Source organism: Chiloscyllium plagiosum, unplaced genomic scaffold, assembly GCF_037043375.1.
Source record: "Chiloscyllium plagiosum isolate Xiang-an unplaced genomic scaffold, Cpla_swu_hap1 HiC_scaffold_33, whole genome shotgun sequence".
In the NCBI taxonomy this organism is placed as follows: Eukaryota; Metazoa; Chordata; class Chondrichthyes; order Orectolobiformes; family Hemiscylliidae; genus Chiloscyllium; species Chiloscyllium plagiosum.
Genome location: NW_028270171.1, coordinates 11,115,292 through 11,129,624, shown reverse-complemented (window position 1 = coordinate 11,129,624; position 14,333 = coordinate 11,115,292). Strand labels below are relative to the sequence as shown.

The following is a 14,333-nucleotide window of genomic DNA, read 5'->3' as shown; positions in this document are numbered from 1 at the left end:
GTTGCGCTTCAGCGGGTTGGTGTGGGCTTGTTGGGCCGAAGGGCCTGTTTCCACACTGTAAGTAATCTAAATCTAAGATTCGAGAGTTTGAGCTGTACAGTGAGACTGAATAGACTGGGGCTATTTTCACTGGAGCTTCAGAGACTGAGGGGTGACCTTATAAAGGTTTATAAAATCATGAGGGGCATGGATAGGGTGAATAGCCAAAGTCTTTTCCCATTGTAGGGGGAATAGGTTTAAGGTGAGAAGGGAAAGATTTAAAAGGTACCTAAGGGGCAATGTTTTTACGGACAGGGTGGTGCTTGTATGGACTGAGCTGCCCAAGAAGTCGTGGAGGCTGGTACAATGACAACATTTAAAAGGCATCTGGATGGGTATCTAAATAGGAAGGATTTAAGAGGGATATGCGTCAAATGCTGGCAAATGGGACTAAAGTAATTTAGGATATCTGGTCGGTACGCATGAGTTGGACCAAAAAGTCTGGATTCTTGCTGTACATCTCTATGACTCCTTATTAAAAATAGTCAATGTTTTGGTCTCAACCGCTTTCAGTGGCAATTAATCACACAGATTCATTGCTTTCTAGCTGAAGAAATTTCTCCTCATCTCAGTCATACAAGGTTGACCCTGTCTGCTCAGACTGTGAACCCTGGTTCGAGACTCCAGGCACTGGGGGTATCTTTTCTTCACTTACCCTGTCCAGCCCTGTTAGAATTTTATAGTTTTCAATCAGATTCCACCTCAGTCTTGTCAACTCCAATGAGTATTAAGGCCAGCCAGTGATGCTAATGTCCCATGATTGAATTTTAAAAAATTATCTTTTTGAACTGAATGCAATTCTTAAACTTCCCATGGAAGGATTTGGACTTATGTTTATTTGATTAACACCAGTAATCTCTCTGCTACTGAGGCAGTGTTGTGTTACAGTTTGTTGAGGGAGTTTGGAGTTGCTGTAGCAATTGTTGTAGCCTGGAGCTACAGACAGCGATGGTCAAGGCTGCCATGTTTTTTCCATCACGCTGCCATCCAGGAACCTCTCCTGCTGCCATCGATGTGTGTCAGAAGGATTTGCAGATTGATATGTTCTAATCTCCAGCATCCGCAGTACCCACTTCTGCCTAGTACCTGATACGGTACTCAACCTGTTGGGTCACATTATGAATGTGCCGTCGTTGACCATAGTGTCCTGGAGTGTGATTTAAACACAGATTTTGCCAGACTGAATACTTGACACTGCAACAGCAGCTTCTGTTATGTGGCAGCACCCAGTTGTCAGTACAACTTACCCACGTGAACACACTGCTAATCAGCTAGTCATTCAGCCATGGGGGATATCGTGCTTGAACCTGACCAGGACTGTCTGCAGCCACAGAGGAAGGGTTGATGCAGTATAGGGGGCCACCGTTAATGAAGCCACACCTCAGTGAGATGTCTCTCTTAGGACATAAATAGGAGTCCTTGTTTTCCTCTTCGAAAGAGGAGGCTAAGGGCTAACCTGAGAGAGGTTTCTATGATTAGGTTAGACAGAGGGAAGCTTGTGGAGGAGACCTGAACTGAGGCCGTTAAACACAGGAACATAGAAAATAGGAGCAGGAGTAGGCCATTTGACCATTCAAAACTCTCAGCCATTCAGTATGATCATGGCTGGGCATCTAACTTGGGTCTCGCAGTAGGGTTAAAATCAACTAGGTAAAAACAATGACTGCAGATGCTGGAAACCAGATTCTGGATTAGTGGTGCTGGAAGAGCACAGCAGTTCAGGCAGCATCCAAGGAGCTTCGAAATCAACGTTTCGGGCAAAAGCCCTTCATCAGGAATAAAGGCAGTGAGCCTGAAACGTGGAGAGATAAGCTAGAGGAGGGTGGGGGTGGGGAGAAAGTAGCATAGAGTACAATCGGTGAGTGGGGGAGGGGATGAAGGTGATAGGTCAGGGAGGAGAGGGTGGAGTGGATAGATGGAAAAGGAGATAGGCAGGTAGGACAAGTTGGGACAAGTCATAGGGACAGTGCTGAGCTGGAATTTTGGAACTAGGGTGAGGTGGGGGAAGGGGAAATGAGGAAACTGTTGAAGTCCACATTGATGCCCTGGGGTTGAAGTGTTCCGAGGCGGAAGATGAGGCGTTCTTCCTCCAGGCATCTGGTGGTGAGGGAGCGGTGGTGAAGGAGGCCCAGGACGTTCATGTCCTCGGCAGAGTGGGAGGGGGAGTTGAAATGTTGGGCCACGGGGCGGTGTGGTTGATTGGTGCGGGTGTCCCGGAGATGTTCCCTAAAGCGCTCTGCTAGGAGGCGTCCAGTCTCCCCAATGTAGAGGAGACCGCATCGGGAGCAACGGATACAATAAATTATATTAGTGGATGTGCAAGTAAAACTTTGATGGATGTGGAAGGCTCCTTTAGGGCCTTGGATAGAGGTGAGGGAGGAGGTGTGGGCGCAGGTTTTACAGTTCCTGCGGTGGCAGGGGAAAGTGCCAGGATGGGAGGGTGGGTTGTAGGGGGGCGTGGACCTGACCAGGTAGTCACGGAGGGAACAGTCTTTGCGGAAGGCGGAAAGGGGTGGGCTCCTGTTCCTGCGTTCTCCCCCAGATCTTTTGATCCTTTCATCTCTAAGGACTATATCTAACCCCTTGAAAACATTCAATGTTTTGGCCTGAACCACAGGCTCCCCACTCTCTGGGTGAAGAAACCTCTCTTTATCTCAGTCCTAAATGGCCTACCCTGCATCCTTAATCTGTGACCCCTGGACTGTGTAACACAGTTGGTAATAAACTCAACAAGAGAGTTGAGAAGAAACATCTTCATCCAGAGAGTGATGAAAAAGTGCCACTCATTCCCACAAGGAATAGTTGAGGGAATAGTTTAGGGAAGCTAAATAGACCCAGGATGGAATAAGGGATGGAAGGCCATGTGGATGGGATTGAATGGGGAAGATTAGAAGGAGACTCCTGTGGGAATATAACACCAGCATCAGATGAACCGTAAATTCTGTGTCAGAGTCTGCACCTGTGGAGGGAAAGCAGAGAGCTTTACAGAGAAAGGCATTATCAGAATGCGAGTCAGAAAGACATTGATTATTAAATGAAGCTGTGCTAATTTGTCTTTCAGAGCTGCTGCTGGAGATGATGCTGGGGAGCTGGACTTCAGCGGATTGCTGAAGAAGAGGTAGGAGTGGAGTGAATTGTGTTCTTATAAGCGCATCCTTGAAATCTAAGTATCAGTTTGAGCAGGAAGGACTGTTGCTTCTGAACTAGAGAGTGATGGTCTCAGACTGGGAAAGTTAGTTGTGTATCTAGGCTGACACTAAGATGCACTGCTGATAGAGGGCTGTGTTAGCTCAGTTGGCTGGATGGTTGGTTTGCAAAACTGTGTGATGTCAACAGCTATGGGTTCAATTCCCATCTCTAGCTAAGGTTACAATGAAGGACTCTCCTTCTCAACCTTATCCTCTCTGATGAGGTGGTCATCAGGTTAAACCACCACCAGTCCTCCCCCTCTAAAGACTATGGTGACACAAAGGAAAATAAAATTGTCAGAGGAAGATGTTGAAATGCGGTCTGGTCAGTCTCCTCGAGGGGTTGCTGAAGATTCAAAGGAAGTTCCCCTTGCTCCTTACTTGGGCCTGATATCTCACCCAGTAGGATGAAGGATGATTGAGGTTGCTATGCTTACCTAGGCAATAGCTATATATCAAAACAAATCTTGTTTGCTGTCAAATGCTGCGTTCCATAACTGAAGGAAAAGTCAGTTTTTTGTTCTCTCTTCCTTAATTTGTGTTCTTTCCATATCATCCATTTAGCCTTCACCTCAAAAGATTTTCATTTACATAGTGCCTTTTATCCTCTCTGGATGTCTCGAACTGCGATGAAGTATTTTTGAAGTGTTGTTCCCCATTGTCTTCACTGGTTTGTGATTCAGAGTGACACCAACAGCGTGGGTTCAATTCCCGCACCAGTTAAGGTTACCATGAACATCCCTCATTCCAAACCCCTCCCATCGCCTGAGGCATGGTGAGCCTCAGGTTAAACCACTGGCAATCGTCTCTCTGTCTAATGAAAAGGCAGCCCTACGGTCCTCAGGCATTGTGGTAACATGTTTCCATTTATTCCAGCAATACCCTATACAGCTAGACCTGAGTGAGGAGCTATCACCAGCTCCACATTGAGGCCCTCTGTTCAAACCCAGGCTGGGACAGCTGCAATCGGTTTCCTTTCTGCTCTCTGTCGCTCATGGGCACAGAATGACTCGCTTTCTGGATGGCTCGATCTTTCTTGTCACTAACCAATGTCACAACTTTTTCCCCACTAATGCACTGAACTATTAAACCCCAGTTCCTCACTTCAAGATTTAAAACCTCATTAAAATGTATATAAACTAAACTGACTTCCCACATGGCCAAATCTAAAATGAAACTAAACTACACTTCCCCATACTCAACACAAGAATTATAAATTCAGTTGACAGTGCTACATTTCTCTTGGCATCACTGGCTTTTGTTATCTTTAAAACAGGGAGGTCAAAGTTCAGGAAACTCCGAAGGAAGAGGTTGACGTCTGGGAGATCCTGAAAAATGCCAAGCCCTGTGACTATGAGAAAATAGCCTTCCAATATGGCATCACGGATCTGCGTGGCATGCTGAAGAGACTGAAGAAGAAAAAGAGGGTGGAGAAGAAGAGTGAAGGTGAGTAAATCTTTGACCATTGCCAGAGCTGATTATGGGGTGAGGGGGGAATGAGGGAGTTTGGAACAAGAAGACGAGAAGATACAGCATCCCCCTCCCCCACAATGAAACAACCACACAAAGATTTTAGTCGACATAGAAACCAAATTTCGATGCCTGGCACAGGTAATCAACCTATTCAGACGTCGAGTAAGAAAGATTTGAATCCAGATATTCTGGCCCAGAGGTAGGGACACTGCCACTGCATCACAAGAATCCATCCTTGCCTCCTGGTGTAAACTGGACATTAAAGACCTCAAAGTGAAGTTGGATTCTTCACTGCCAAATTAATACTGCAGGGCCGTGAATGCATTTTATAGTGGGGCCTACTGCCTGGTGTCTGAAGCAATGGCTTGATTCTGACAAAAGACTTCCGTTAATCTGGAAATTGGGGTTACGAGGTAAATGGGATATTGATTGCCATTGGTGTTATGAGGTAAATAGGATAGCAATTGCCATTTTGGTTCCCAACTCCACACACTCTGCCCAGTTCCATGCTGTGCAATGGAACCAGCTGGGTTCAGTGAAAGATTATTCCGCTGTGCAATACTCAACCTGCCATTCCCCCCCCAATCCCACTGTGCACCACCCTCTGCCCCAGCCCTCCACCCTTGAGAGCTGACTTCCTCTGCAAATTTCCTTGTTATAGCCTCTTTACCTGCCTTTTGGAAGCCAGCAGCTCAAATTCAGTTCAGCTGTGGAACTTCATTGTGTGAGAAACATGTTGCACCCTTTCTGTCCAGTTAAGGCATTGAGGAAACAGATATTTAAACTCAGAAGCTTGTATTGTGTGTTTGCTAGACCTTTTTTCTTCCAATAGGAAGAGGCAGGAGGCTGGTGGTAATGTCACTAGGCCAGAAATCCAGAACCTTAGGGTAATGTTCTAGCTTTAGATTCACATGTAGGCCAGACTGGGGAAGGATGACTGATTTCCTTAGTGATCCATATGGGTTTCGAACTGCAGTTACATGGCTGCCGTTGGGCCAATCTTTTATTCCAGATATTTGTTTTATAAAACTCTTTAAGTTTCACCATCTGCTATGGTGGGATTGAACCCATTTGCCTGGATTACTGACACTGTGACATAACCACGATACCAGCATGTCCCCACATCAACCTGACTGAAAATGATATTTATGACTTAATATTAATTTTTTAATTTTCAAGAAAACAGTTATTTTACTTTTTTCCCCTTTTCTTGGAAATTCCCTCAGCGTTTGCTAAGAGGCTGGAGAGTGCGTATCAGGTGGACAAAGGAGGGAAGATTCGAATGGCCATCGAACTAGCAGGACACAACATGGATGTGAAGTGGCTGAAGAATGGGAAAGAAATCAGACCAAGTGCCAGGTATGTCAGAATTGATTTGCCACACTTGACTGTAGCAGTAAAGTAGGAACTTGCATATGGATCTTTTGTCCATTTTCTAGTCTTTCTTCTACTTTGCAATTTTGTTTTACAATGTGAAAACCCTATGTCAACCTTTGCTTTCACTTTCACTGAAGGTTGGTGATGTAATGCAATTCGCCAAGTCAATTTTGTTTCCCCACCTTCTGATTTCTGCCTCGAATTTTGGGCCTTTTAACCTCGATTTCTGGTCTTCAAGGTCTCAGGGATGGATGAAAGCATCAGCTTTGGTGCAGCCATCTGATTTCAATGGCAACCCGAGGACTGGCACTCCATTAGCCCTGCTTTCTTTTAGTGCAAGTATGGACTAACCTTACGGCTGTCCTTCTCAATTTTGGATTGGCATTGTGCCGAGACTCCATGTCCTTATTCTGGTGTCTGGCTTTCAGTTTGTACACCTCATGTCTCACACTCCTCACTTCCTGGGACCAGGAATGGGGAGAACCGAGAGGCGAACAGTGCAGCTGACGGAACAGTTATGTTACAGAGTTTTGGTGGACCAGCATTCAGGAGAATTGGCCCTATTTGGTTTCTTGAATGTGTGGTCTCCATTTCTCACCTCACAGGCTGAAATCTGTGCCTCGTGATTCTTTTGGGTCCCCATGACAACTACTTCCATTGAATTCTGAGCCTGACATTGTATTTTTTTCTTCATTTTGTTCGAAGAGAGGTTTAAGGCTGAGGCACCAAGCTGTGTTGTAAGCCCTTAAAGTAAAACCTTGTGAGGCTTTGTTTTTTTTTAAACAATAGAAGCAGCCTGAATGAGTGGAGTCAAGCTCCCACAGAACCAGGATTTTTAGTTTCAGTAGCAGTTGCTGGGGTTTGAAGCAGGGTTTAAAAGCTGCAGTACATCTCTTGCATTCTCTCACACATTCTCTCTCTCTCTCTCCCTCTTGCTCTCTTGCTCTCTTGCTGTCTCTTGCTCTCTCTCTCTCTTGCTCTCTTTTGCTCTCTCTTGCTCTCTCTCACTCTCTCTCGTTCACACACTCTCACACACTCTCCTGGACTGGAGAATTACCTGTGTGACACTATTTTACTGAATTTGCCTTTTGCCAAGGGCATGTTGATAGAATGTTATCATATTGGAACAGTTATTGCTTAGTAATTGAATAATCTATCATTCTGTTAATTTTCCAATAGAGTTAATTATTCCAGTTTCTTCTTTCTTTTGTTGTATTTTAACTTTTAACTACAGTGTATAAACAAGGTGCATTTTGCTTAATGCCAAGTAGTTTGACCAATCGAATTGCATCTGGAACACAGCACCTTACCCTTACCTTTAAATTAAGAAAAAGTTAGGGTCAAGACTACCTTCTGAATATATTAGATTAGATTAGATTAGATTACAGTGTAGAAACAGGCCCTTCGGCCCAACAAGTCCACACCGACCCGCCGAAGCGAAACCCACCCATACCCCTACATTTACCCCTTACCTAACACTACGGGCAATTTAGCATGGCCAATTCACCTGACCCTGCACATCTTTTTGGACTGTGGGAGGAAACCGGAGCACCCGGAGGAAACCCACGCAGACACGGGGAGAACGTGCAAACTCCACACAGTCAGTCGCCTGAGGCGGGAATTGAACCCGGGTCTCAGGCGCTGTGAGGCAGTAGTGCTAACCACTGTGCCACCGTGCCGCCCACTATATATTGTGGGAGTTTGGTTTGGTCTATAACAATTACCTATCTCAACTCATACATCCTCTCGACCTACAGAACTCTGCACTCCTCCACTTCCTCTCATGCATTCCCAATTGGAATCACTTCAAGATTAGTGACAGTTCAGGCTATCCTAAGATCTGGAATTCTATCCTTCAACCTTGTCTACATCTCCCTTTCTTCCTTTAAAATGCTTCTTAATCCTTTAACTGATAAACCCGATGGTCACCTATTTTAAAGGCTCCTTCTGATCTCAAATTACATTTGATAGTCACTACTTCAAAGTGTCCTGAGACATCTTCCATTGCCAAAGGTGCTATGCTGCGAATGCAGGTTGTAGTTGTAGGTGAGCCTTTCACACGTGTAACATACTTTTCTGCCTCCAGCTTCAGGTCCGAGCTTCTCTGGGTCAGCTGTTTCAAGGGAGCTCTTCATTTTTCTCACTTTGCATTTTCAATCTCACAGGCTGACTCTTGCTTTTTCGATTCCGGCAGGTTCATCTTTGAGATCATCGGACTGAAGAGGGTTCTGACCATTAAGAACTGCACACTGGCAGATGATGCAGAGTATGAGTGTATCGTGGGTGATGATAAGTGTGTGGCTGACCTCTTTGTCAGGGGTGAGTATTACTGTAGCACTGCTGGGACCTGGGTCCGCTGAAGTATCCCTTGTTTTAACTGAATGAAAGAATTAGGAGCAGGCGTAGGCCATTCATCCCCTTGAGTCATTTAATACAATCATGGCTGATCTCATCTCAGCCTCAAGTCCACTTTCCTAAACCTTCTCCATGACTCTTTAACCAATTGCTAATTAAAATTCTGTCTATCTCCTTCATAGATTTCTTCAACTTCTCAGCATCCATCAGTAATTTCCATAGATTTGCGATCCTTTGAGAAAAATAATCCCTCCTCATCTCTGTTTTAAATCTGTCATTCGTTATCACAAAGCTCCAACCTCTTGTTCCAGATTGTCCCACATGAGGGATATCCTCTCTACTTCAACATTGTCATCTTTAGCATCTTTTGCCTTCATTAGATCTTCTCTCGTCCTTCTAAGCTTGAGCAAGTATAGGCTTAAACTGCTCAATCTCTCCTCATAAGACAAATCTTTCATCTCTGGAATTATTCTAGTGAACCTTCTCTGAATTGCCATGATACAGAGTCATACAGCACAGAAACAGACCTCTCGGTCTAACGCATCTGCACAGACTAAACATCCCAAGCTGACCTAGTCCCATTTGCCAGCATTTGGCCCATTTTCCTCTAAACCCTTCCTATTCATATACTCATCCAGATGCCTCTTAAATGTTGTAATTGTATCAGCCTCCACCACTTCCTCTGGCAGCTCATTCCATACACGCGCCAACCTCTGTGTGAAAACACTTCCCTTCAGGTCCTTTTTAAATCTTTCCCCCTCACCTTAAACCTGTGCCCTCTAGTGTTGGACTCCCCTAGCCTGGGAAAAAGTCCTTACCTATTTACCCTATCTATGTCCCTCATGATCTTACAAACCTTTATGGGGTCACCCCTCAGCCTCCAATGCTGCAGAGAAAATAGCACCAGTCTATTCAGCCTCTCCAGCCTCTCCCTATAACTCAAACCTTCCAGCCCTGGCAACATCCTTGTAAATCTTTCCTGCACCCTCAAGTTTAACAACGTCTTGAAAGGCAATCAGTTGTTTTTTTTGATACTGCCTGAGAGCTGAATTGATCTCACTTGATATTAAGTGGAATAATCCACCATCCATTCGCAAAAGAAGACAAATGGGTTTGGAGTGGGACAGACATAGCCTTTCTTAGGTTGTTCCCAGAAGTTGGGACAATGGATGGAAATCAGGAAACACTCCACGAAGGAGGTCTGAGATGGAAAAGCTTGGGAAGATCTAGCCCTGTCCTTTCTGTTCTTGACCCTCTCTGAACCATCCCTCCCTTGAGGAGGGGGCGGGACATGTGGTCCCACAGGTCACATGGCTCAATGATGATGGCTACACCTCTGACCCATGTGACCTGGCTGTGCATCTAGCCGTGACAGGATTGTAGGGGAAAGGATGGGAGTCGCATATGGGAGAGGCGTGGATGTACACGTAATGCCTGCCCACAACCCCGACACCACCCAGAGCAACCACGGAAGTACTTTCTGAAGCATGGTCATCAGTTGCAATCCAGGGAATGCCAGCTGTTTGTGACCGCGCAGCAAGTTCCTGCTAACAGTGGTGTGAGAATGACCAGTGATCATCTCTTCTTTGATATGATATTGGCTGAGGTCAAGACATGGTGGAGGGAAACGTCCCCTCACTTTTCTCTGAAATGGAGGCCCATTGAATCTTCTGCATTCATCTCCAGGGAGAGCTCTCTGTTCAATACCTTGCCTCTGAGAGTCAGCACCTCTGGCAGTGCCGCACTCCCTCAGCGCTAGGGTCAGTCTAGATCCATGGAGTGGAGCTTGAACTCTCAGCCCTCTGACATCACACGGGGTGCACTGGGAATGGCAAAAACCAGGCTGTTGTTGTCGATTGGTCAACGCTGGCTTTCATGTTACTCGATGAACTAGCTAGGATATAACTCAATTATGCAATGCACTTGAACAGTATCCAGGTTTAACCCCACCTTGTTCTTGAGTTTCCGTAAAATGTCCAAATAGATTGATCAATGATTACAATTCTGTGGTACAGTGGTAGTGTCCCAATCTCTGGACTAGGAGCACAGTTGTTTGAACTCTACCTGTCCCATAGGTATGACACAAAACTTGTAAACGTATTGATTAAGATAATAATAACTGAAACACTACCTCATTATTGTGTTATATTCTATATACGCATTCTCTGTAATATCCATCAGATGCATGGATGTTGATGAGAGCTTTAAGATAGTTTTGACTGGTCCGTGAGGAGAATCCACCTTCTTCGCATCTCCCAGTCTAAATGCTTGGCAGAACTTGACCTTCTCCCTTCCTGAAAGTCAATGCTGATTGGTCTGTTTCTATTCCCAGAGCCTCCTGTCGTCATCACTGTCCCCTTGGATGACCAACATGTATTTGTGGATGACCGGGTTGAGTTTGACTGTGAGGTCTCAGAGGAAGGAGCAGTCGTAGTCTGGTGAGGATCTTTGCTTGTCTCGTACCCCCACCCAATTTTCTCCCGTCTTTCCTGAAGAGGACTCTTTTCAATTACCATTGACCAGAAACTAAACTGAACCAGCCGTATAAATATTTTGGCAATAAGTGCAGGTAAGAGGCTGGGAATATTTTGCTGGGGGTTACCACACCTCATATCTCACGGGAGGGACAGCACGGTAGCTCAGTAGTTGGCACTGCTGCTTCATAGCACCAGGGTCCCGGGTTTGGTTCCAGCCTCGGGCAACTGTCTGTGTAGAGTTTGCACATTCTCCTCACATCTGCATAGGTTTCCTCCGGGTGCTCCGATTTCCTCCCACAGTCCAAAAATGTGCAGGTCAGGTGAATTGGCCATGCTAAATTGCCCACAGTGCGAGGTGCATTAGTGAAAGGGAAATGGGTCTGAGTGGGTTACTCTTCAGAGGCTCGGTGTGGACTGGTTAGGAATCTAATCTAATCTCACCAAAGCCTTGAGTCAGGAGTGTGAGGGAATGCATATCATTTGTCCGGATGAGTGCAGTTCCAACAACACTCAAGGAACCTGACACCAAGGCCCCTTAGACAGCACCTTCCAAAACCACAATTACTTCCATCTCAAAGGACAAGGGCAGCAGATACACGGGAACACCAACCCCCCCCCCCCCCCCACACACACACACACACACACACAAAAAACCCTCTAAGCCACTCACCATTCTGACTTAGAAATATCTTGCTGTTCTTTCAATGTTGCTGGGTCAAAATCCTGGAATCCACTCCCTCACAGCAATGTGGATCCACCTAAACTGAAAGGACTGCAGCAATTCTTCACCTGTGACTTTGGCTAAGTTTGGATAAACTTTGAGAGTGCAAAAATGTAGAGGTTTCTCTCCTTTGAATGGAGAAGACTCAAGATACAATGGAAATGTTTGCAATTATGATCCGTTTTGAAAGAGTAGATAAGGAGAAACTATTTGTAGTGGCAGGAAGGTCAGTAATCAGAAACGATGGATTTCAAGTGATTTCTAAAGAGAGTGGAGGGTGGCTGAGGGGAAGAGGGAACTGAAATATGAAACCTGAAATTGTGCTGGGAACAGATTCAACAGTAGGCCATTCAGCCCATCGAACCTGCTCCACCATTTAATCATGGCTGATAAGTTTCTCAACCCCATTCTCCCGCTTTCTCCCCCTAACCCTTGATCCCCTTGACAATCAAGAAACTTACATATACTCCAGGACCTAGAGTCCTCAAATATTCCTCATATGTTAAGTTTTCCATTTCTGGAACCATTCTCGTGAACCTCCTCTGAACACGTTCCAGGGACAGTGCATCCTTCCTGAGATATGGGGCCCTAAATTGCACATGGCACTTTAAATGTGGTCTGACCAGAGCCATATGGACCCTCAGATGTACATCCCTGCTTTTATATTCAAGTCCTCTCAAATGCCAACGTTGCATTTGCCTTCCTAACTACTGATTCAACTTGCAAGTTTACCTTGTGAGAATCCTGCACAATAACTGCCAAGTCTCTTTGCACGTCAGACATTTGAATTTTCTATCAATTTAAAACATAATCTTAGGGTCTCCTTATGGTCAGTGATAATGGTGAACAATAGCAGGTATAAAGACTAGGGCAACACAGGTTTAAGGCTTTGGTCGAGTGATGCAGGGAGATGTGAGGAAGAACTTTATTACATAATGTTTGGCAATGACTGTGAACACAGATCGAAAGGAAACTGAGTGATACCACAGGGAGGTAGGCCTGGAGGGAAAAGCGGGGGGGATGGGATTGATTCAATTATTCTGCAGAGAGCTGGCATGGTCTTGATGGGCCAAATAGCCTTGTTCTGTGCCGTCGTGATTATGACAGCAACAAATTGCCTTTAACACCAAGTAACATCCCAATGGCAGTGAGTGGAACTGTGAAAAAGGTTGGACACCAATCCACTTGGAGATGTCAAGATAAAAGCTGGAGGGTTGGGGTTGAAGTTGAGGGAAGGACTTCCAGTGTTTAAGGCAGCAGTGTTCATCATACTGTACTTTTTTTGCCTTAATCAGGACAAAGAATGGGGTAGAGTTGACCCGAGAAGATTCCTTGAAGTACCGTATTAAGAAGAGTGGGCAGAAGCATATGTTGATCATCAATGATGCCACCAAGGAGGATGCAGGCCGCTATAAGATTGCGACTAACGGAGGGGAATCAGAAGCTGATTTGATTGTGGAAGGTACGTTCTAGCAACCTGCGTGGAGCGGAGGGGAGGCTGGTGACTTAGAGCCGTCCTGAACCTCAATAAAGGAGACTCAAACGTTAGTCAGCAGAGAATAGCACAGGCATCAATGAACACTTGGTAGTGTTTGTCCAACATATCATTCAAAAGAGAATAGTGATGCAGTTTTTGTCAAAATTTAATGAAGGTTCAGTTGAGATGTTCCAGTTATGAGGATTGTTGGACGTGAACATCATTAGCAACATCTGGATTTTGATGCCCATCTTTAATTTCCTCTGAACTGAGAGGCTTGCTGGGGCCACTTCAGAGGACAGTTTGTAGTCAGTGTCGAGAGTGTGTTGCTGGAAAAGCACAGCCGGTCAGGCAGCATCCGAGGAGCAGGAGATTGGATGTTTCGGGCAAAAGCCCTTCATCAGGAATCGGCTGTGATCTGTTGTGCTTTTCCAGCACTATACTCTCGACTCTGATCTGCAGCATCTGCAGTCCTCACTTCTCCCCACAGTTAGGAGGTCAGGCAGCATCCAGGGAACAGGAGAATCGAAGTTTCGGGCATAAGCCCTTCTTCAGGGCTTATGCCCGAAACGTCGATTCTCCTGTTCCCTGGATGCTGCCTGACCTGCTGAGCTTTTCCAGCAACACATTTTCAGCTCTGATCTCCAGCATCTGCAGTCCTCACTTTCTCCCCACAGTTAGGAGTCAACCACATTGCTGTGGGTCTGGGGGTCACATTTAGGCCAGACCAGGTAAAAATGGCAGACCAGGGTTGGAGGGTTTGAGCTGTAGGGAGAGGCTGAATAGACTGGGGCTGTTTTCCCTGGAGCATCGGAGGCTGAGGGGTAACCTCATAGAAGTTTACAAAATCGTGAGGAGCATCGATAGGACAAATAGACAAGGTCTTTTCCACAGGGCAGTGCAAAATTAGAAATACAGGTTTAAGGTGAGAGGAGAAAGATTTAAAAGAGACCTGAGGGGCAACTTGTTCATGCAGAGGGTGGTGCGTGTATGGAATGAGCTGCCAGAGGAAGTGGTGGAGGTTGGTACAATTACAGCATTTGAAAGGCATCTGGATGGATATGTGAATAGGAAGGATTTGGAGGGATATGGACCAAATGCTGACAACTGGGACTCGATTAATCTGGGGGGATGGACAATTCTGACTGAAGGGCCTGTTTCTGTGCAATACATCTCTATAATTCTATTTCCTTTCCTAAAGGACATTAGTGAGCCAGATGAGTTTC

General features: G+C 45.6%; 1 protein-coding gene across 4 annotated transcripts in view; it reads left to right on the top strand.

Moving 5' to 3' along the window:
* Positions 1 to 14,333, top strand: part of mybpc2a (myosin binding protein Ca) — an 86,748-nt gene that overhangs the window by 30,769 nt on the left and 41,646 nt on the right. For all 4 annotated transcript variants that reach the window (XM_043679656.2, XM_087978273.1, XM_087978272.1 and 1 more), the window contains exons 10-15: positions 3,101 to 3,157; positions 4,504 to 4,673; positions 5,927 to 6,059; positions 8,272 to 8,396; positions 10,765 to 10,870; positions 12,926 to 13,092. In XM_043679656.2, coding sequence (XP_043535591.2) covers positions 3,101 to 3,157; positions 4,504 to 4,673; positions 5,927 to 6,059; positions 8,272 to 8,396; positions 10,765 to 10,870; positions 12,926 to 13,092 — 758 coding nt within the window. The remainder of the gene's footprint in view (positions 1 to 3,100; positions 3,158 to 4,503; positions 4,674 to 5,926; positions 6,060 to 8,271; positions 8,397 to 10,764; positions 10,871 to 12,925; positions 13,093 to 14,333) is intronic.